Source organism: Anastrepha ludens, chromosome 2 (assembly GCF_028408465.1).
Source record: "Anastrepha ludens isolate Willacy chromosome 2, idAnaLude1.1, whole genome shotgun sequence".
NCBI lineage: Eukaryota > Metazoa > Arthropoda > Insecta > Diptera > Tephritidae > Anastrepha > Anastrepha ludens.
In genome coordinates this window covers 42,011,104-42,031,749 of record NC_071498.1, presented here as the reverse complement: position 1 = coordinate 42,031,749, position 20,646 = coordinate 42,011,104, and the positions used below count along the sequence as shown (strand labels likewise).

The 20,646-nt window shown below is 37.9% G+C and overlaps 1 protein-coding gene across 4 annotated transcripts in view; it reads right to left on the bottom strand.

The window, feature by feature from the left end:
• LOC128869647 (GATA zinc finger domain-containing protein 8) overlaps nt 1–20,646 on the bottom strand; it is a 93,728-nt gene that overhangs the window by 25,606 nt on the left and 47,476 nt on the right. For 2 of the 4 annotated variants that reach the window (XM_054112229.1, XM_054112220.1), the window contains exon 2: nt 7,308–7,609. In XM_054112229.1, coding sequence (XP_053968204.1) covers nt 7,308–7,512 — 205 coding nt within the window. In that variant the 5' untranslated portion in view covers nt 7,513–7,609. Of the gene's footprint in view, nt 1–7,307; nt 7,610–7,737; nt 9,131–14,953; nt 15,817–20,646 lie in introns of those variants that run through there. The other 2 variants (XM_054112242.1, XM_054112234.1) reach the window with 2 other exon arrangements.

Below are 20,646 nucleotides of genomic sequence, written 5' to 3'. Positions count from 1 at the left end.
AAAATGTTGTTTCCCCACTCCCCAGCCATATTTCACCTTAACGAGTTCTACCGCACATGTGACTTTGACGCAGCTGCAACGCAGTCGGCGCAAAAGTTGCTACCGCTTAACGTCAAATGTGAGCTGCCAAAGGCTTAATTAGGTGATTTCGCATTTAGTTGATTATTTTTATTGATGTAACAAAATTTTATTGATCTGCAAATTTTTCCAAGATACGGAAACACATCAAAACGTATGGTGAATGCATTTCATTTCCACGTTTATTATTTTTAAATTTTTCCTTCACACACAAACGAGTGCAAGCGCACATAAATAATGCCATAAGTGTTGTTTATTTTGCAAGCTAAAATTGTAAGGATTTGCTTTATTTTGGGTTTATTTTGTTGTGAAATAGCTGTTTTTGGTATTACCGACTTTGGGTGAGATTTTTTTTTGTCTTGTTTGTGCGACTTGCTTGTGCGATTGAGTGAATTGCCTTGTACAGCAGCAAAGAAAATACGAGCACCATCGTTAACGCAAATGCATATGTAAATATGTACATACGTGTATACTTATACATATTATAAAAAAAAACATGTGTGAAAATAAGATAAGAAAATAAGACTAAGCTTTTCTTAGTTATCACGAAGAGGTAGTTGGCCTAGTTCGCCCTACAAGGAGTGGTCATCAGATCCCGACTATTTTAGTTTCCCAATCTATTCTATTTTAGATGAAAAATTTCTTTTGAAGCTGTACATACCTGCGCTATGTATCAAGTTGGGATGAAGGTTATGATGGCAATGAATAGGCGGACTGTCTAGCAGAGATAGGCGTTATTTCAAAATTCCAAGGATCAGAAACCTTTTGAAGACTCACCAAAGCCCACGTAACGTAATTTATCAATGACTGAAAAGGCAGCGGATTCACACGGCACTGGATCCAGAGTCCTGGACAAAGCCAGGCGAAATACTTTATTCTTCACTCCAGAAGAGCATCCTTCAAATAAGCTCCTAAGCCTAGATAGAGAGAACTTACCAACTCTCACTCTCTACATACTATACGGGGCTTTATAGTTTTCGTTACCATTTTCAGTAACTCGAATTTGTAGAAACAAGCGTCTGCAATTTTTGCGAATTTTATGATGAAACTCCAAAGCACTTTCTCTGCGAATGTGTAGCTCTCGCAAGACAAAGTCTCGTGCAACTAAGTGGTGCGACTCTACCTGTAAGTCCGTTAGTGGCATGGAAAAAGAAGCGCGAGGAGGTACGCAAATTCATCAAGAGGCTCCAACTTTAGACCTGCGGTCGAGCAAAATAAAGATCGCTGCGCAATATAGCTCAGTTATAATGAGAGATACACAATTAGGCCCAACTAAGTTGCACAGCGAAATTTAACATTATCTATTCATAAGACTTTATGCTCGATTATGTTTAAAAAACAAAGCTTCACGAAATGAAGTTGCCTGAAATAGAGTCGAGAAACAATGGTCTTACGAGTGCGACATTTACTTTCACCCTCAAAGTAGGTCAGAGGAACAACAAATGTTCCGCCATCCCAATCTCATCGAGGCATGCAATGTGATTTTCACAATCAGCTATTTGAGTTGTATGAAACACCACTCAACTATACAACAGTTTACAGGTTCAACGATCTGTCAAACGCGAGCTGATTTCAGAAATCCCATAAGTTGGCGGCAGTTCTGTTTGCAGATATCACGCTGCTCCCTCTGAGATCGACTTATCTCACCTTTAGCTGGGGGGTATCACTCACAACTGAGCTAAAGATTTACTCGCATAGTGACGCCACTTTCGAAGGCTCTATTAAGTGACCTCCATCGGCTCTCAGTGATAAATCTCATAAGAACCGTTGGTGCAATATTGGCACTTGCAAAACAACCTAGTATTTACTGAACAGATCTGTTAGATTGGTAGCAAAATTCCTTCTCAGATAGAGGAAAAGCAATCTACGAGTTCTGATAGGACCAATGGCGGGCATAATTCATGAGATTGGCATATGGTCACGATTGGCAGCAACGACAATCCACCGTGTACATCTTGGTTGGGTGCTGAGGATAGTAGAGTACTTTCGAGAGAGACTTTCGCCAGACTTAAATGGTACATTTTTAAGTCGGATGCGCTGAAAATGAACGAGTTACATTATCTTTTCCTCGACGAACTGCTAAGAATCACACAAAGTTCTGGAAAGTTTGCAAAGCAGTAATGAGTCCTCACCGGCCTTAAGTGCAATTTCCAATTGGAAAAAAAATTTCCGTCCATCCACAATTCTAACCCATTTGAACTTAGGAGCCGAAATGCGAGTGCGTTTCCTTAACCGCATTGATGTCTCAAGCTCTTCCCATTATGGATTAGTTGATTTTAAATATGAGAAGTCGAAAAGGCTGGAATGGCTACCTGCGGTTTCAAACTCTCCATTTAATCAACTATTCACCCAGTCAAGGCTGATTGAAATTGTGACCTCTATGTGAGATTTATTGCGAGCGAGACAACTGATTTAGTTTTTCTTGTTTTTTTTTTTAATTAAAAAATAAAAACGTATATATCTTAGATCACTTTTTTCGCATCATCGAGTTTTTAATGAATACGTTAATTAATTGAAACGCTTTAAAACAAGTTCTAGACAACGTTAAGAAATAAATTAATATATATAAACATTTAATTCAACAAAAGCAATAAAAGGCAATGATTACATTTACGTAATGCAAATTTGTGTGCTTGTCGAGCAAAAATAAAAAAAAGTTGGAATCAGTAGTTGGAAGCAGTAAACATTCAAAACTCGCAGCGCAGCAAAAGTTACGAACGGCAAATGAAATAAAATGAAAAAAATATACGCTCCAGTGACTTGCAGGAGAGGATGACAAATTGAATTTTCGTTTTGTTCCATTCTTTTATTTCTATTTTACTCTTTCTATTTTGCTTTCCAATACGTGGGCGCACAACATTCAGCAATTTATGACTCAAAAAGTTTGAGAAAGTTCAAAAAGAAATAAAAAAAAAGTTATATTTAGTAATTTTAACTTCTGCTTTGAGCAAACATCAGCGAAATAAATGGATTTCTTCAACGCAAGCCAACCTCAAGTTGGTGAACTCGAAATCAATGCAATATGGTTTATGTATATGAAAAATGCAAAAACATTTCTTGTGCCATCTAATAGATGATCGCATGGATTATAACGATGGCAAATATCTGGCAGCTGTCAAACGCGCAAAAGTTAGAAATTAATGCAAAAATGTAAACGTGTAGAGAAATGAATGCTAAGCAAGAAGACACAATGGCCCACTGCTATGCAAATGTGAAAACCGCAATCCCACGCGCGTCTAAGTATTGCGGACAAGAGTGTAGAGAGGTGAGCGCAGCGAGCGAGATGGTGGGGTTTCGACGAATACATTTGCTTGCTGTAAGCGCAGCACTGTTACGAAACGAATGCCGCCATCTCACCCTTTAAGTTTCTCAACAAGCACAGTTGCAGTAAAATGTATGGCTGTGAATAGAGGTGTGCACTTAAAAAATTTCGTGACCTCCACTCTTTCCAATACCTCATACAGACCTAGTTCCATCAACAAGCCTCGGATGGTGTTGGGCTGGTCTGAGCATTCATACATGCCTCCCTTCTGGTTGTATTCGGCCGAGATATTTACAACGACTACCAGAATCAAGTGTAGTGGAGTTGCTGGGGTTGCTAATCGACAGTAGTGGTTAGAATTCCGCAATAACTAGAAAGTGGCATGTAGGCATATGAGCATTTCCGGCTTATTTTTAGCGAGCTTTAATTTTCTTCTGATTGTGTCAAAATGAACCTTTACATGAATATCGCTCAGAAGTGGTTGCTAACGTCAACAATGAGGAAAATTTACTCCAATGGGTTATAACTGATGGCGAAAGATGAATATAAAATTGGCACGTCGCAACCAAAGCCAATCACCCCAAAGGAAGCGACCAAGGGAGCCAATATCGAAAAAAGCACATCAAGTTTGGACAAATGTAGAGGTTTTTCTCACAATATTCTTCGATTAAATGATAAGATACATCGTGCGTTCTTGTCGAAAGATTATTTAACTAGAAGGATATGTGCCATTGTAGCAGAGAAAAAGAAAGGCCTCCTCTACGTTGGAAAGATCAGGTGAAGAAAGACTTGGCTTCACTGGTATGTCCACTTGGTGTGCCTAACTAGCGCAGGTTAGTAAGAGAAAGAAATAACTGGCGCGCCTTGTTAAACTCGGCCAAAATCGCGTTAAGCGGTTATCGCGCCAATGAAGAAGAGGAAGCTGCTCAGCAAGCAATTCCCGCTGGGTTGTTACCATAGCAAGCACCTCTGCAGGCATTTGCTAGAGCCTGAGCCAACTCCCAGGCGAGTCGAAAGATATCTCATCGACAATACTGACGAGATCCAGGGCCAAATACGACTACAAATAGTGGATCGCAGAGTGTACAGACAGACGTTAAATGACATTCATCAGCAGGTTCTGACTACCTTCCTAAACTCCCGACCCCCGAATGCTGTCATCGAAGTTCAGCCACTACCCAGACGAAGAACTTCAGTTGCCTCTAGCTCAATTACGTTCTGGATATTGTAGCAGATACAACTCCTACTTATCCAGAATCGTGGCCGACATTATCAATATGGACATGTGTCCTCGTAAGCCAACCCCCCTCTCTCTGGACCCAATCCGGCGAAAGAACATATTTCCTGGGCCTACCGTTATGTGAGTTATATTAGATGATCGCTGACTATACCGCACCGGCAGGGCTTTATGAACTGAGACAACAAATTTCATTTTTGCTCGTAATTTTATTAGCCGAACCAACACCAATACACATACATGTCTCAATTACCTTATTTATCTGAACTTGGCTCCCAGTGACTTTTTCCTGTTCGCAAAATGGAAAATACCCATAAGAGAATATAAATTTTACACGATTGAGGAAATAAAGACCGCATCGCGGGAAAAGCTCAAAAGAATGCCGAGGTGGCTCCGAGGATTGAAAAAATCCCTGATACAGGTTTATCGAAGTATTTATATCTGGATGGAGTATTACTTTGATGGAGGCAAAATACCATAGATGTTGATGAACAAAAAAATATTTTTCAAGAAAATTAAGACTTCAAATATGCTTTTAAGTTAATTCGTTTCAGTTCAAGCCAATTCAAAGATTGCTTTCACTTGAAAATGATTTAACAACAAATTTTCAACTTCCGAATTTTTATGTTAGTCGTATTCCTTTCAGTATTATTGCTCTAACACTTAAAGTTTAGTACAAAAATAATCTACTCGATACTACGATAAATAATCTTCAAGTTGATTTACGGAATTTCATTTTTGGCAAATGAATAAGTCAGTTATTCTCACGTCAGTTTCAAATCACTTTAAAATGCTTTATATTTAAGGAAGTGCTCTGATTTCAAATCATACTCAAATGTCTAGTAAATGAAATTTAAATATTTGCTGCTTTACCTTACACGCACACCCGTACGGTGACTTTTGCTTTTAAGTTTCGTTACAACGTAAAACAGATACGCACACACTCATACATATGCGCTTATATAAAATTCGATTAAAATGCGCTGGCATACGATGTGCCGTCCGCGTGTATGTTACGTATACGCCAAGGGGTGCCGCGTGCGCACTAGATTTGAAATTAACAGCTTTGATGTAACGCCCATGTACACACAGAAATATGTAGGTATCCTGCGGTGTGAAATCAAACTATGCAGTAGACATGACAGTTCATGCACTAGTATTTGGTAGCGGAAGTCATACTAGTTCTAAAGTGACTTGAATTATACCAGTTGCCAAATGGCCAAGGTTTTATATAGTAATATTTAAAACAAATTATTCGAAAATGCTTTCGTTTACTTTCAGATTAAATAGAATTTTAAAATATTGAAGTTTTAATTCTTCAGCTCTCAGTGTCAGCCTCAGGTGATGAGAGTTTAATATGACTATTTTTAAATTCAAAGTAGTTGGAGAGTAATAGAGACATTGTTTTTTCCTTCCATGTTCTGGCATCTATTTTTAAAAAGACAATTCAATCGAAATTTAAAAATTGCAATATAGGAAAGTTACCATACACATTTTCAATTTCGGCTTATTTCTGGCGTTTGAGTTGAATTTTGAACTTTGCTGTATTAAGCGCCTTGTAGTAAAACTCTATGCCAAATATTTTTGTGGCACATTTTAAGCCATTATATTCCGCTGTTACAAGTATTTTAGGCACTTTCCTGCAAAAAAGACAAAAAGGCCCATCTAATGAGCAGTTGGAGGATTGAAATGTTCTAAAAAAATGTGCGTAAAATGTAAGAATGACATAGTTTTTTATGCCGATTGACCAAAAAGATGTGCATGAGTGAAAACTTTGACCCCCTGCCCCACTAAAAGAAAGTTCAAACGTTAACTTTCAATTCGGCGCTACACTGGTATTTTTATCTTGGAGCCCTAAAAGAATCTATTATCGGAATCTGGTTTTATTTTTTATTTTTTTTTTTATTTAAATAAATACAATTTTTAGAAATATCTCGACCTCAACGCCATCTGTCTAGTCACATTTAAAAACCAATATTTCTCTTTGTGTAGCTAATACAATTTTTTTACTTTGAGCCAACTGAAACTATATGTGCGATTTTTAGGAATATCTCGACCTCAGCGCCACCTATTGAGTCAGTTTGGAATAAAATGTTTCCGATCGTGCAAGGAATACCTACATATATGTTTTGAAATTGAGTCAAAACGAGCTACAAATATTATTTAGAGATATATATCGGCCACTTTTCCTTCTAAGCTTGAAGACAAACTTATCTTGGCAGTTTAAACTCAATTGGCTGACTATTTTTTCAGGATACCAGTCAACAGTTCACGCAGAAAAACGGCAAAATTTATCATTTAACAAAAAATGTATACACAAAAAATTTTGTGTAATATTTTAATTCATAACAAAATATTTTTAGAAACTTTATGTATAATATTTTATTTTTTTTTTTTACTTTTTCAACTCTACCGAAACTGGTGATTTTCGTCACAAATATGACTAAAAAAATTGTCTTTTAACTTTTATTATGAACTGGTTCAACAACTGATGCAGAGACTGAGTAGTTCAGTAACTGGTGCAATACCAATGAAGAGGTATTAACTTCTAGCTAGGCAAGGCCTGGCTAAGAATACTATTTGGTAGTATTGAAAGAAAGACGATATACGAAATACTTCTCCAACAAAGCAAACTGGTAGAGAAGCTACTTCAGAGAGACCACCTTCGACTAAAGGATATACAAACACACAAGCACATGCACGCACGTAAAATTCTTTAGCTCAACTTACCATAGTTAATAATACTCGATGCAACGGGCGCGTTGCCATTGCCATTTATCACTGCCGAGGTGCTACCGCCACTACTGCCCGCTGCCGCCGTCACCAACGTCGCTGATGACATTAACGCGGATGCTGTATTTGGCTGACGGCGTATTTCCTTTAGATTGGTGCGTATTTGACGTGGTTTCTTTTCCGAACAGATTGTGGGCGCCATGGTAGCTGATACGTAATCTTAGTGGGTTGGTTTAAATGTTGATTTTATTTTTGTTGCCTACTCTTCTTGCTTGTTCTTGCTTGTGGTTACGGTGAGCCTGTAAAGAGGAGAGGAATGAGATTTAATATAGAAAAAGTTTAATTAAAATATGAAGATTAAACAAAATTCATTGCTTTAGTTTTTTATGCGCTCCGCATGACATTACAGCAGCAAAATTTTCCTTACTTCGTCTGCGCACTCCCTCCCCCATATATCCATTTGCGACACCTCATAGTCAGTCAATCACAAAATCTGTCATGCGTTCAACCGCCAAGTCAACCATTCAACATCTAACATTTCACACAACTGTGACGTACACGTGCCTGTGCACGATTTATGTGCGTACGCTTATGAAATGGTAAATTAAAAATTTTTGAAATAATGCGCTCGTGCGCGACTCAAATGTCAGTTGAAAAGGAATAGCTGAACACACCATGCAGATGCCTTAGGAATCGCAATTTACACGCTCGTTATGAGGCGGATCAGTCAGACATGACTCATCGGCATTGCTTGACTTTTGGTTTTCTTTTTTGTCTTTGACCGTTTGTTGGCAAACTAGATATGTATGTCGACAGCGAAACTGGTTAATAAAATAACTGTTCTGTATAAAATAAAAATAATTTAGGTAAGCGTGTGTTTTTGGTTAACTTTCTATTTGCTCGTTTCTCAACTTCTACTTATTTCTCGCACATACCTTTATTTTTATTCTGCCATAAATCTTTTCTTTTTGAGTCCATTGGTTTGACATTTGAGCGTGTTTCTTCGCAACCACTTCAAATAAAAACGAAATTAGGTAAATAAATAAATAATTGGCGTGTACACCTCTGTTAGATGTTCGGCCGAGCTTCTCCACCTATTTGTGGCATGAGTCTTGATGTTATTCCACAAATGGAGGGACCTACAGTTTCAAGCCAACTTCGAACAGCGGATGGTTTTTTAGGACGAGCCTTTTCATGGCTAAATACACTCAGAGGTGTGCCATTGCCTGCCGAGTGGCGAACGCTATTAGAAGCAACTTTTTCTATTATTTTGCTGTTTCAAGCACGAAGATTCGAACCTATGCACTCTCGAACGGTAATCACGCACCAACCCTTTCGGCTGCAGCGGTCATCACCTTAGGTTAGGTTAAATTGATGCTACCGAAAGAGATGGGCAAGTTCATGAGAGCCGGTGAATATGAAACCCTCCAATGAGGCACAGAGTAAACACAATAAATGGAAGAAAAAAGGGGAGTTACAAAGGAGATAGAATAATGAAGAAGTGCTAATAAGAAAATTCCTCAACCGACTCCTATCCATGATTAATAATCTCAGTACAGATGAGGAAGAAAGTGCTGAGGTGTCAACTTCTTACCCTCGTGAAAACATGGCAGCTGAAGAGACTGTTAGTTTTACTTTATAGAAACGAACCAGATTTACATTCAGATGAAAACTGTCACACCACGGGAATTTTTTTCTACTGTTACAACAACAAAATACATCAATCAACATTCATCGAAAAATAACACGAATCTAGACTGATTAGTGGGACAGAAATAAATGGCAAAATGGATTTCGAAGAGATAGGAAGGCAAACGTTTGGCAATATAATCGCAAAGATAATGAAGAAGAAGCAAGATGTAATAATAGTATCCGGTTGGACGATAAAATGCGACATGTCAATTGCTTGGGCAAAGTACCCTGCTTTATGCTGGAAGTCTCGTTTAACTCATGATTGGAACAATCGCATCTACACAACTACTGAATAAGAGTAATTCTTTAATGCTGAACAAGGCGAACTGCGAGGACTTCTATGTACATCAATTACGACTATTCGAACTTAGTGAGAAAAATGTCCTAAATCCTCTTAATAAAGAAGACAAGCCCTTTCGAACTTTCAACAAGGGTGCGAAGGGTGCAACAAAGTAAAGTCCGACCATAAAGAAGGCAAACCCATTGCTACCTTCCATCACGACCACTTGAAACCAACGAAAGTAACAAAGGAAGCATAAAACTATATCCCGGTATACGTTTTCTAAATCCATATGACTTTATTCCACTAAAGTCGCTGAGCAGTAGTTAAACGACTGAAGAGACTGCCTGTCTGTTTTGGAACTTCGAGGCGTGTTATGAACGACAGAGATGCAGCTCTCACATCACACACCTTTGAAGACTATTGTAAGAGCCATGGTACTCTACATCTACTGACAGTGACGGGATGCCCACAGGTCCGTTGAGCCAGCTTGCATCGTCACACCCCGTAATATTCAGAAGACGGGCTGTCGTGAAGGAAGACCCAAGGTGACTGGTACAAGTATGCAGATGGAGTGTGGCAATTGATAAATAAACATCACCATTTAAGAAAGTGTTAAAGTAGACATTAAAATAAAATGGCAAGAGTTGGTTGCCAGAAAATGCTACCATCGGCGAGCTCGATACAGAACGAGACAAAATACGACGAGATACACAAGAAAAAGAGTTATTAACTTTTAAATATGGGCACTAATTTTTCTATAAATCTGCCGAGAACATATTGACAATAATTTAGAAAAATGTGTAATTTAATGTCTTCATTGTTGTTGAGTATAGCCTGGCATCTTCTTCTTGCTTTGAACCAGCTTTTCTGCGTAGCTCGTCGACAAACAGGACTAGATCTTGGCGCACAAGTTGCTTTAAATCATGGACTGGCCATCCGGCAAGATTTGTTTCCACTGTTCCCCACATATTTTCAATGGGGTTGGTGGCTGGAGACTGGGAATGGACTGGCCTTCAGTGACGCCATTTTCTTGTTTTGTTGTTTCTCAATGTATTTTTCTGAGAGCAGTGGTTTTGGTAGTGTGGGACGGTAGGATATGTTCACCTCCTTCAGTCGACGTTCGACGGTGTTGATACTCACATCTATTCCCTTTTTAGCAAGAAATGATCGTGCTTGGCGTAGTCACAAAGAAGGGTCCCGCTTATAAAGTTTCACGATCACTTTATCCTTCTTTTTTGTCGTGACTCGCTTCAAGCCGCGCTCGGAAAAGTCAGCAACATTTTTGTACACTTTATACCGCTGATTCCACATCACAAATTTTTGTTCTGGTAAGGTTATTGAAAGACGAAAAGTGAACTTTAAAATTAAAAATAGTTTATCGAATTGATATTTTCTTTGGGGGGGATTTTTAAGTGGCGGGTCCCAAGCCCAGCGCACAACCAGCTATCCTGGGATGCTTCGCCTTCTTACGTTAGCTCGTTCCCTAACGGGTGTTCGGAAGCTACCCAGAGGATACGTGGGCTAATCCCGGAAGATCTGAGCTGCTTGAATATGTGGAAGAATCGTCCTGGCCACTACCAAGTGAATGGCGATCAGTAACTTTCCCCACTTGCGTGGACTTCTACATATGGAACTATCCTCGATTAGTGATTTCATCATTATCGACTTGATTAATGAAGCTCACTTTGCCTCTTAATATGGCTTATAAATACATTTAAAGATTACTTTCTGTAGGTAGTGAATTTTTAGTTAAGCCTTGCCGTAGTATCGAACCTAGTTAGCAAATGTATTTTTGTCATTTGTGTAGAAAAAGGGGTTAAAGCGTCACTTCAAGAATAGGAATAGTTTATCGGCTCGGTTATTCAAGTTCATTGTATTGATTAGATGAGACATTTACTCATGCAATAAAAAGTGGGCGGTTACACGTTATTCATGCTTTTTATATACACAAATAAAGCTCCACCTCTCTTAACGAGTTTTTTTGTATATAAAAAATTCTCACACGTGTGCACCCAAACTGACGCCCTTCGCACACCTCAACACATTTAACTAAAGCAAACCAATAAAAATCCTATAAACAACCAAAAACAATTGTAAATTTTAGATGAAGAAACAACAAACGAAACAACTAATGAAAACAAATCTTTTCACAAACACTCACACACAAGGCCAGTAGCTAAACAAAAAATGTGGCACATAACAAGCCAACCAGCAGAAGCAAAACAATGCAAATCCGAAAGTAAATATATTCGTATATATAATATGTAGGTAGGCAGAGTGTAAACAAAAATACGGCACGTGTAGGTAAGCGTCTGCTATTACATTTAGTAGAATGAATTTTTATATTTAGTCTTTTTCACGAGTCGAGAAGCCAACAGTCAATGGCCAATATTTCAAAAAAATAAATTTAAAAAAATACCGCCTGCCTCCTGGTAATTTCACAGGCTGGATGTTCATGAGACGCATACGCATACGCTCAAATGCGCCCAACGAACAGCCAGAAGTTTCAGCTTGATGCTGATAAAACTCGATAAGTTTTAGACGCGGTGGGTACACTTGAAATTTATATTGTCTGAAATTGTTCCCCCCTTTCTGCCCGTACAGCTGTGGTTGACAGGAGGTGGTGGTTAACTGGTGCTGACAGTATCGTAAATCTCGCATCCTGAATCCCTTTTCTTTTATTACCCATCCGAAACAGCGAACATGCCGCGTTAAGTGTTCGCAGTAGATTTTAGTAGCTGAAAGATGACAAAGAAAATTCGAAATGCGAAATGTGAATTGTGAAGTGCGCCCCAAGTCTGAAAAATCGTTGTTCCATGAAATTGCATATTTATGTACGACCTACGTTGAATTGGAGGAGATAGCAGCAAAAACAACATTTAATATATGAATTTATATGGATGTATGTAGCAGCAGTGCCAACTAAGCGATAAATTGTTTGCACTCAAGTGTAGGCTTATCACACGCGCTGCTTTCAATACAATCCCCTCTAGCCAAGCTCGTCGAAGCAGCGACATATAATAGGTGTCATCGCCTCATCTAGCCAACAAACCAGCCTATCCGCTTAGCGCGCCATACGCACACGCCACAAACACACTTCGCCAACGATCGCGCGCTGGCGATACACTCGGCAGAAAAAGTCCGCATACTCCCCGCAATGATAGCACATCAACATTTTAAACAGTTTTGGTTATTTTTATTTTATTATTTTGCCTTTTACTTGCAAAAGTCTCATTGACTAACAAAATCTATTTATAAATATTATTTTTAAATTTTACACGAAAAAGAAACAAACAAAGAAAATTCTACAAACTTTGTATCCCAATTGTATGGATGTTAATTATAGTCTTCATTCATTCATTCTTATATATGCAATTGCATAGCTTATTGAATTTTAGTGCAATAAAGTGCAAATTTGAAGTAGCTGGAAAATCCCATGAATTTTTTTATAATCTTTTTCCTTGAGGGTATTTCGCATTTCCTCCATATGCATATAAAAAACTTTTATGCATTTGTGCATATTGGCCAGATTATTGGAAGGACGCATTCTTCCATCCAAAGTGTGGTAAAAAAAATTCAATAAACTTGAGTTTTTGTCTCCCAATCACGTTTCTCGATATTAGCCTTCGGTAGACACACTGGGCAATGAGTCACTGCACAAAAGGTTTGATGGGTTGTAGTTTGTTTATTTCTAACATCTGGATATATAGGAATTTAGGGTTTTAGGAACGCCGATTTTTAATTCATGCATCTTCAGTAGTTGGTGCGCACCGAATTTATGCAGATATAAAAAAGTGATTGGGTGAAATTTACTCCAGTGTGTAGTTCGCGTACTTTTTTTGCATATACAGTCAACGTCATAACAAAGTGTACACTATATATTGACAAGTCTAGAACACCATTATCATTTTTTCAAATAAATGTACTCCTCAATATCTACTTACGAGGGGTGCCTTTTATATGTCGGGATTAGAGAACAAAAGCAAATTTTAATCATCGAAAATAACTTTATTGTTTTTCAAAATATTCTCCTGAGTTTTCCTAATTTCTTGGAAGACAACTGGCAAACAAATGGTTGTGTACCACTCAGAATTCACTGTTCTGCGTTGTTCTAGTGGTACGGTTGCGACATGTCCAGTTTTTCCGAAAAAACAGGCGACCATTTGCTTGGAAATGCTTCGTGCGCGAACAACTTTTGTTGGATTTGGCTCATCTTGAAACACCCATACAGTCGACTGCTGTTTACTTTCGGGCTCATACGCGTAAATCCATGATTCACCACCTGTCACGATGTCATAGACTTGTTTTGAAGCCCGCGATCGTATTTTTTGAGCATTTCCTTCAACCAATCGACACGAGCCTTTTTTTGAGCGATTGACAAATTTTGACAAATTGTGTGGGATCCAACGCGAACAAATTTTTTTGACAGTCAAATGTTTATGCAATATTGAATGTATGCTGGTCCCACTAATGCCTAAGATTGTCTCAATCTCACGATAGGTCACATGACGATCTTGCAATATCAGTTCGCGCACAGCATCAATGGTTTTCGGAACAACAACTGATTTTGGACGACCTTCACGAAATTCGTCTTGGAGTGAACTACGACCACGATTGAATTCACCATATCATCGATAAACACTGGTCCTTGATGGAGCTTCATCGCCAAACAATGAATTAAGTTCATCCATGCAATGTTGCTAAGTTAATCCACGTCGAAAGTTGTAAAAAATAATCGCACGAAAATGTGCACGATTTAATTCCATTTTTGGACCGAGATGAATCTTTTAAGTTACTGTAAACAACACAAATAGCGCTGGTATTTCAAAACGTTCTGAGTACGTAAAAGCCAAAAAATGTCAAAATTTGCGATACAGCTGTCAGTTGCCAGATTGCAACACCAGGGTTGCCAAATCCCGACACATAAAAGGCACCCCTCGTATAAGCTATGCAATGATGGGTCCATAGACGAGTCTTAAACTTTCTTGTTAAAAAAAAAATAAAAATCAACTAATTTGCAGATAATTTAATCATCTTACTACTGGCATTATTCTAGTCAATATCGAACTAGTATGATTTCTTCTATTAAATACCAATATTTGAGCTACAACTTTTCCATGTTAGTTCAGCTTTTCCCTGCAGGGTTGCTACTTCTTTCTGCCCACTTGGCGGTTTATTGATATCTGCGTATCGCAAATGACGACAACAAATTCTTTTGTACTTTTTCGTTTTTTTCTCTTCATTCGTATCATTCATTGACAAGTATGTATGTATGTATATACTTACGCCTTACATAGCAAATACATACGCTCACACATGCATACCTGCGCGAGTAGATGTAATTGTGTGATTTTATAAATTTTTTTTTATACATTTTTTCTTTATTTTCTTATTATACGAGTATGTACATATGTACGTACATATATTTTTATTATTGGCGCGCGCGTGTTTTTCATACGATTTATTTTATCTGCGGCATTTGTTTGTATTTTTTATGATTGAGCTGCATTGCCGATAATAGGGTTGCGCGCGTGTGTGCTGTGCCATTATATGAGTGCGTGCGTGACTGACTCGCAGGCATTTCGTGCAATTAACTTGCACACGCCCACTTAATTTTAGCCAACAGCTAACCAACGTCAAATACTTTTTTATTTTTTTTATTACTTACTTGAAAGCGTAACACAGCTGCTGATAGCGAGAGATCTACTTGTAGTTGGTCATGCTTTACGCCGCTTTTTAATGAGATGGCACTGATAGATCGAAAACTTGTATTTATTCTAAAAGGAAATACGTGTATGTGTGTGTATGTAGACTGCATCAAAACTCAGCAGCTCAATAGGCACAGTTTTTACGAAGGATGGTTTCTCAAGTTCGATCTTGGTGAGTTTTTGTGAGGAGTTCCTTTGGTGTACCAACGCGTATAAGTACATTTGAAAAGGATTGAAAAGCGATTCGTTGAATTTAAAAGGTTATTCATGTACGTATTACAGTCAGCATAAATGTACTGCACAATACCATCCCCACAAGTACTGGCATATTTGAATAATTAAGTTGAAGAGCATTTCAGAGAAGAAAGTGACTTATAAAACGTACGGCACTATTTCGAGTATGCGTAAAGCAATTCCGAGAAACAATCAACGCGAGTGTTATATTAGAAAAATCGCAAACAAACTTTAGGCTGTAGATAAGAGGCATATAAGTGTAAGTAGTAAGTACAGTGGCGCACATAAAAGTGCTAACATCGCAAAAATATTACATTATCTGCTGTTTTCCGCTTATTCCACAAAGGAAAACTTTTTCAATTATACAATGGGACGCAAAATTAGTCACCCTATCCGTAGATTTATAATTTTTGCAAATGGCTTAGTAAGTCAGTCATATTTGACAGCTGCGGTATACAAACAGACAAGCAATGGAGCGCGTGAAAAGAAATATTTCGCACTCAAATGCATTCTTCTTATTTAATAGTATAAAACAGTTATTCAATGGATGACTCATTTTGTTCCACCTTAGTTATGTAATTTACGTTGAAAATAGGTACATATATATAGGGTGTTACAATAAGAGCTGATATTTTGATATTCAAAGAAAAATGCTTTTTTTTTAATATAAATGATCGGATGTTCATTTCATTATAAAGAGGAAGGTATGCCGTTAATAGTGAGAAATAACATCAGGTAAATGACCACCACGACCACGCTTACAGGACAATATCTTTTTCAAGAAATTTTCCATAACCGAATTGTAAAGTGGCTGCCCTATGTCCTCGATACCCTCACGAACTCCATCTTTTAGGTCTTGAATCGGCCCTGGACTATTGGCGTACACCTTCTCTTTCACGTGACCCCAAAGAAAAAAGTCACAAGGTGTTAAATCCCATGAGCTCGGCGGCCAATTGTGACCACCTCGTCGAGAGATAACACGGTCCGGAAACTTTTCCCGCGAAAGATCAATGGTTTCGTTGCTTATGTGGCACGTAGTGCCATCTTGTTGAAAATAAACGTTGTCCAGATCAATACTATCCAATCCCGGCCATAAAAAAATCGTCAATCATCTCTTGATAGCGCAATACATTTATATGTACTTATATTAGGATGGTCCAAAAAAATTCCTTTTTACTTTCTGCTTCCCCCTGAAAATGGGTCGCCTACATATGAACATATAATCGTATACAGTCAGGGTCAAAAGGAAGTGTATACCACATTTTGACAAGTTTTGACTATTTATTTATTTATTTTTTTAATTCAAACTATTTTTTTAAACTATAAAAAAAAAAAAAAATAATAAAAAATAAATGATTGGCGCGTACACTTCTGTTAGGTATTTGGCCGAGCTCCTCCTCCTATTTGTGGTGTGCGTCTTGATGTTGTTCCACAAATGGGGGGACTTACAGTTTCAAGCCGACTCCGAACGGCAGATATTTTTATGAGGAGCTTTTTCATGGCAGAAATACACTCGGAGGTTTGCCATTGCCTGCCGAGGGGCGACCGCTATTAGAAAAATGTTTTTATTAATTTTTCTTTCACCGAGATTCGAACCAACGACCTCTCTGTGAATTCCGAATGGTAATCACGCACGAACCCATTCGGCTACGGCGGCCGAAACTATAGTTTGTATAAAAATTTGGCAAATTTTCATAAAACTTTCTAACTTTTCACTGAACACTTCTTCAAAAGTTTTAAGTATGCAGTTCCACAGTTCATTGAATTTTGTTATAGCAAAGTGCAAGTTTCAAGTGGCTCGAAAATTAGGCTGATTTTTGGCAACTTTTTCTGTAGCCGAAATCCACGTCGAAGTGGAAGAAAAATGGCCAAAGAACTGAAAATATCGCAAGACAGCATTCGACGCATATTGAAAAATGAGCTCAAGGTCAAGGCTTACAAGTTCCAAAAAGCACACGATCTTTCACCCCAAAAAAAAAGGTGGGTGAGAAAAAGCAAAGGAGTTGTTGCATTTGCACGAACGTGGCGAATTTCCTAACATTGTGTTTTCTGACGAAAAAAATTTCCCAATTAAGCAGTTCATAAATACTCAAAACGATCGTGTTTACTTGACCGCACGCTCATACGAGAATTTGACCCTACATATGGCCACTCGAAGCAATTTCCCATCGCAAGTAATGGTTTGGGCCGCAGTGGCCGCTGATGGACGCTCTCCAATCGTTTTTATCGAGCCTGGTGTCAAAGTGAATGCGACTTATTATCGTCAAAATGTTTTAGAAGCTGCTTTAGAGCCGTGGATACGCAAACATTTCGGTCGTAGACCATGAACGTTCCAGCAGGACTCGGCACCGTCTCATTAAGCTCGTGTGAACCAAGAATGGTTAAAAAATCATGTGCCACATTTCATTTCGTCCACACAATGGCTTTCGAATTCGCCAGACGCAAATCCATCTGGTCCGTTTTGGAGACCAAGGTGAGGACTAAAAAATATGCCAGTATGAATGCGCTGAAAAAAGCGATTATACGAGAATGGGTAAAATACCTCAAGATCACATTCGTGCAGCATGCAACTCATTTTTTGACCGTTTGAAGGCTATAGTCAAGGCAAAAGGTGGTCATATCGAGCTAAAGTGAATATATGTTAAAATTGTAATCATTTTTTAACAATTTTGTGTTTGAAATCAATAAAAACCAATAAAAATTTCACACAAAAAAAGTATGGTGTTTTGAATAGGTAACACTTCATACTGACCCTGTATTTTACCTATGCCGCCAACGCTTTGAAATGCACCACTGAATTTCTATGGGAAAAATGCACTTTGCCGTAAATGTTTATACCAAATTCTTACAGAGCGATATTATTCAATTTTCTTAAACAATAAAAGTCTATGTTTTAGTAAAAAAATCAAATTACCCAAAATTAAAAAAAAGGTTAAAAATTAAAAACAAGAAAAAAATATTTATCACTTTTTAGGATATTTGTGAAGAGAAACTAAAGAGGAGATTATTTTATTTTTATATAAATATTTTTTATCAGCATTTATGCTAAGTGAAGTTAAAGCGAATAGCTGACAGACGTTTGGCTATGGCAGACGTTTTCACGGAAAAGGCGAAATTACGATTTTGCAGAGATGCTACCAAGGCGAATCTATTTATGTAAGAACAACATTTTTTAAATTACAACTGTCAAGTTAAAGAGATAGAAGAATGGAATGTATGACAAGTAAATAAAACTAGTATTTTCGCGCATTCACAACACAACAACAACTTTCCGTCATTTCATTTCACTGACAATTCTAAATTAAGGGCGAATGGAAAAAGAGGAAATCAACCACTCTAATCACACCATCTTCTATAGATACCCCTTGGATGCTACCTATCACGACTTTTTTTCAGCACATATCAAAATATACAGTTTTCATACAAAGTGGTGCCACATGTAAAATCGAATGATCTACTCTTCGCCATCACCTTACATGTATTCACTTTGATTTTCATGAGGCACTACAAGTATTTTTTTTTTGGCACTTAATGAGATGCTCGTTGTTTTTTATATCTTTGCATCTAAAATTTTTTTGTTTTTGCTTAGTGAATATGTTGCTAAAGAGTTGCGCCATACATAAATAGGGGAAATAATGGTATGAAATCAAAACCAGCACGCATGCCTCATTCACGTCTGAAAAATCGTAGAAGAGCAAAATACCAACAGCCAGGTTTGCAAATTATGCCGCTGAATAATTTTCATTTATGAAATGCCCGCTCCCTCAGTTTGCCAGATCTTTTGCTTGTTTACTGATAGCCGGGAGCGCGCCATTGTTGCTAGGCACAGCTCCACCTCCAATTATCATATAACGCGCAAATGCCAGTGAAAATGCTAATTAATGCCAATTGTAAGTAAAAAAAATAGGTATTCAAACAATAGCACAAACATAAAGCAAACAACAAGCAAATAAAGCGAAAGGAAGTTAGTGTTGAGTATGAGAACAAAGAAAGCAAACAATCAAAGGAAATGCCAAATCAAAAAACGGCAAATGAAAATTCGCATAATTAAAGCTTTGGCACATGGTGGCACATGTTAGTAGATAGCGCGCTTTGTGCGTGTTAATGTGTGTATGTGTATGAGTGTGCATAAAATTGGTTGTAGTGTAGCCTAACTGCTGTCCACTGCAATGGCATACAAATAAGGTGCCTAGCACCTAACAACAGCACAGACCGACAACGCGTTTCCTGCCGGTTCACCGGCCATCCGTGGAGTCGCTCAGCTGGCCTCTGACGTATGTATGTATGTTTATACGTGCGACCTATGTGATGTATCTACCTACATAGCGCGTGTGTTTACCCATTTCATAAAAAACCAAAAACAAAAACAATCGAGAAGTATGTAGGTTCCACACAATCAACTTTGACGCGCCAAGTTTTTGCATATACATACACACATACTAGTGCATATTTATGTACTTGTAGTAAATCTAATTCACTGGAAATGCTGCAGGCCATAGTGAAGCTAGCAAATTTGCGGCAACAGCGGATATTTACCCTCCTCACAGTCGTAAAGTGCTAATTTCATTATTTAAGTACACGCGCGTGTTAATGCGCAAACACACACTAACGCATACACAAGGGAGTACAAATAAACACATATGTACATACATATATATACGTAACTAAAAATGATGAAGACTTGCTATTAACGCCTCACATTGGTTGATAGCCAAATATGTAAGCAGAATTTTTTTATTCTTTGCATTCGGTGAACGCAAAAAAAATGCAAAAATTCTGCCACACGAGCGGTGAAATTATCAGCATTTATTCAATTCAATTACATATGTACGTCATTGGAATAGTTAATCGCCACCAGCAGGGCAACAAAACAAACAATTAAATACAAATACAAACGTGCATGCTGCTAATCAGCTGGAGATCAGGAGATCCGAATGGAGAGTATTTAGAAGTGATGCCTTTGTATTTAGTGAGAATTAGAAAACAGAATACACATATTCATACATACCGAATGCCTCTAAATGCACCAAAGGCCGTTATTAATAACAAAAACAACAAAAAAAATTATTCCGTACTATTTGTCTCATCTGATCCATTCATAAGTAGGGAAGAGTATTTAGTGAATAATTCCTAGAGGGTACCTTCTTTTATGTCATACTTGACAATTGTCAAGCAGACAGATATTTAAATATAATTTTACAACTTACGCGTTAAAATTATTGAAACTTATTCAGAAAATGGGCGTTCTTTAAGAGATTGCAAAATTCGTGACTTTTTTTGGGTGGAAATAATCGTTCGAACGAGTCGACAATTCAAAGGTTGGTGAACAAATTTCGTGAAACTGGTTCTGTTGAGTATAGAAAAAGGACTGATAGGTCAAAAACTAAATGTTCTGTTGAGAATGTTGCTGCTGTAGCAC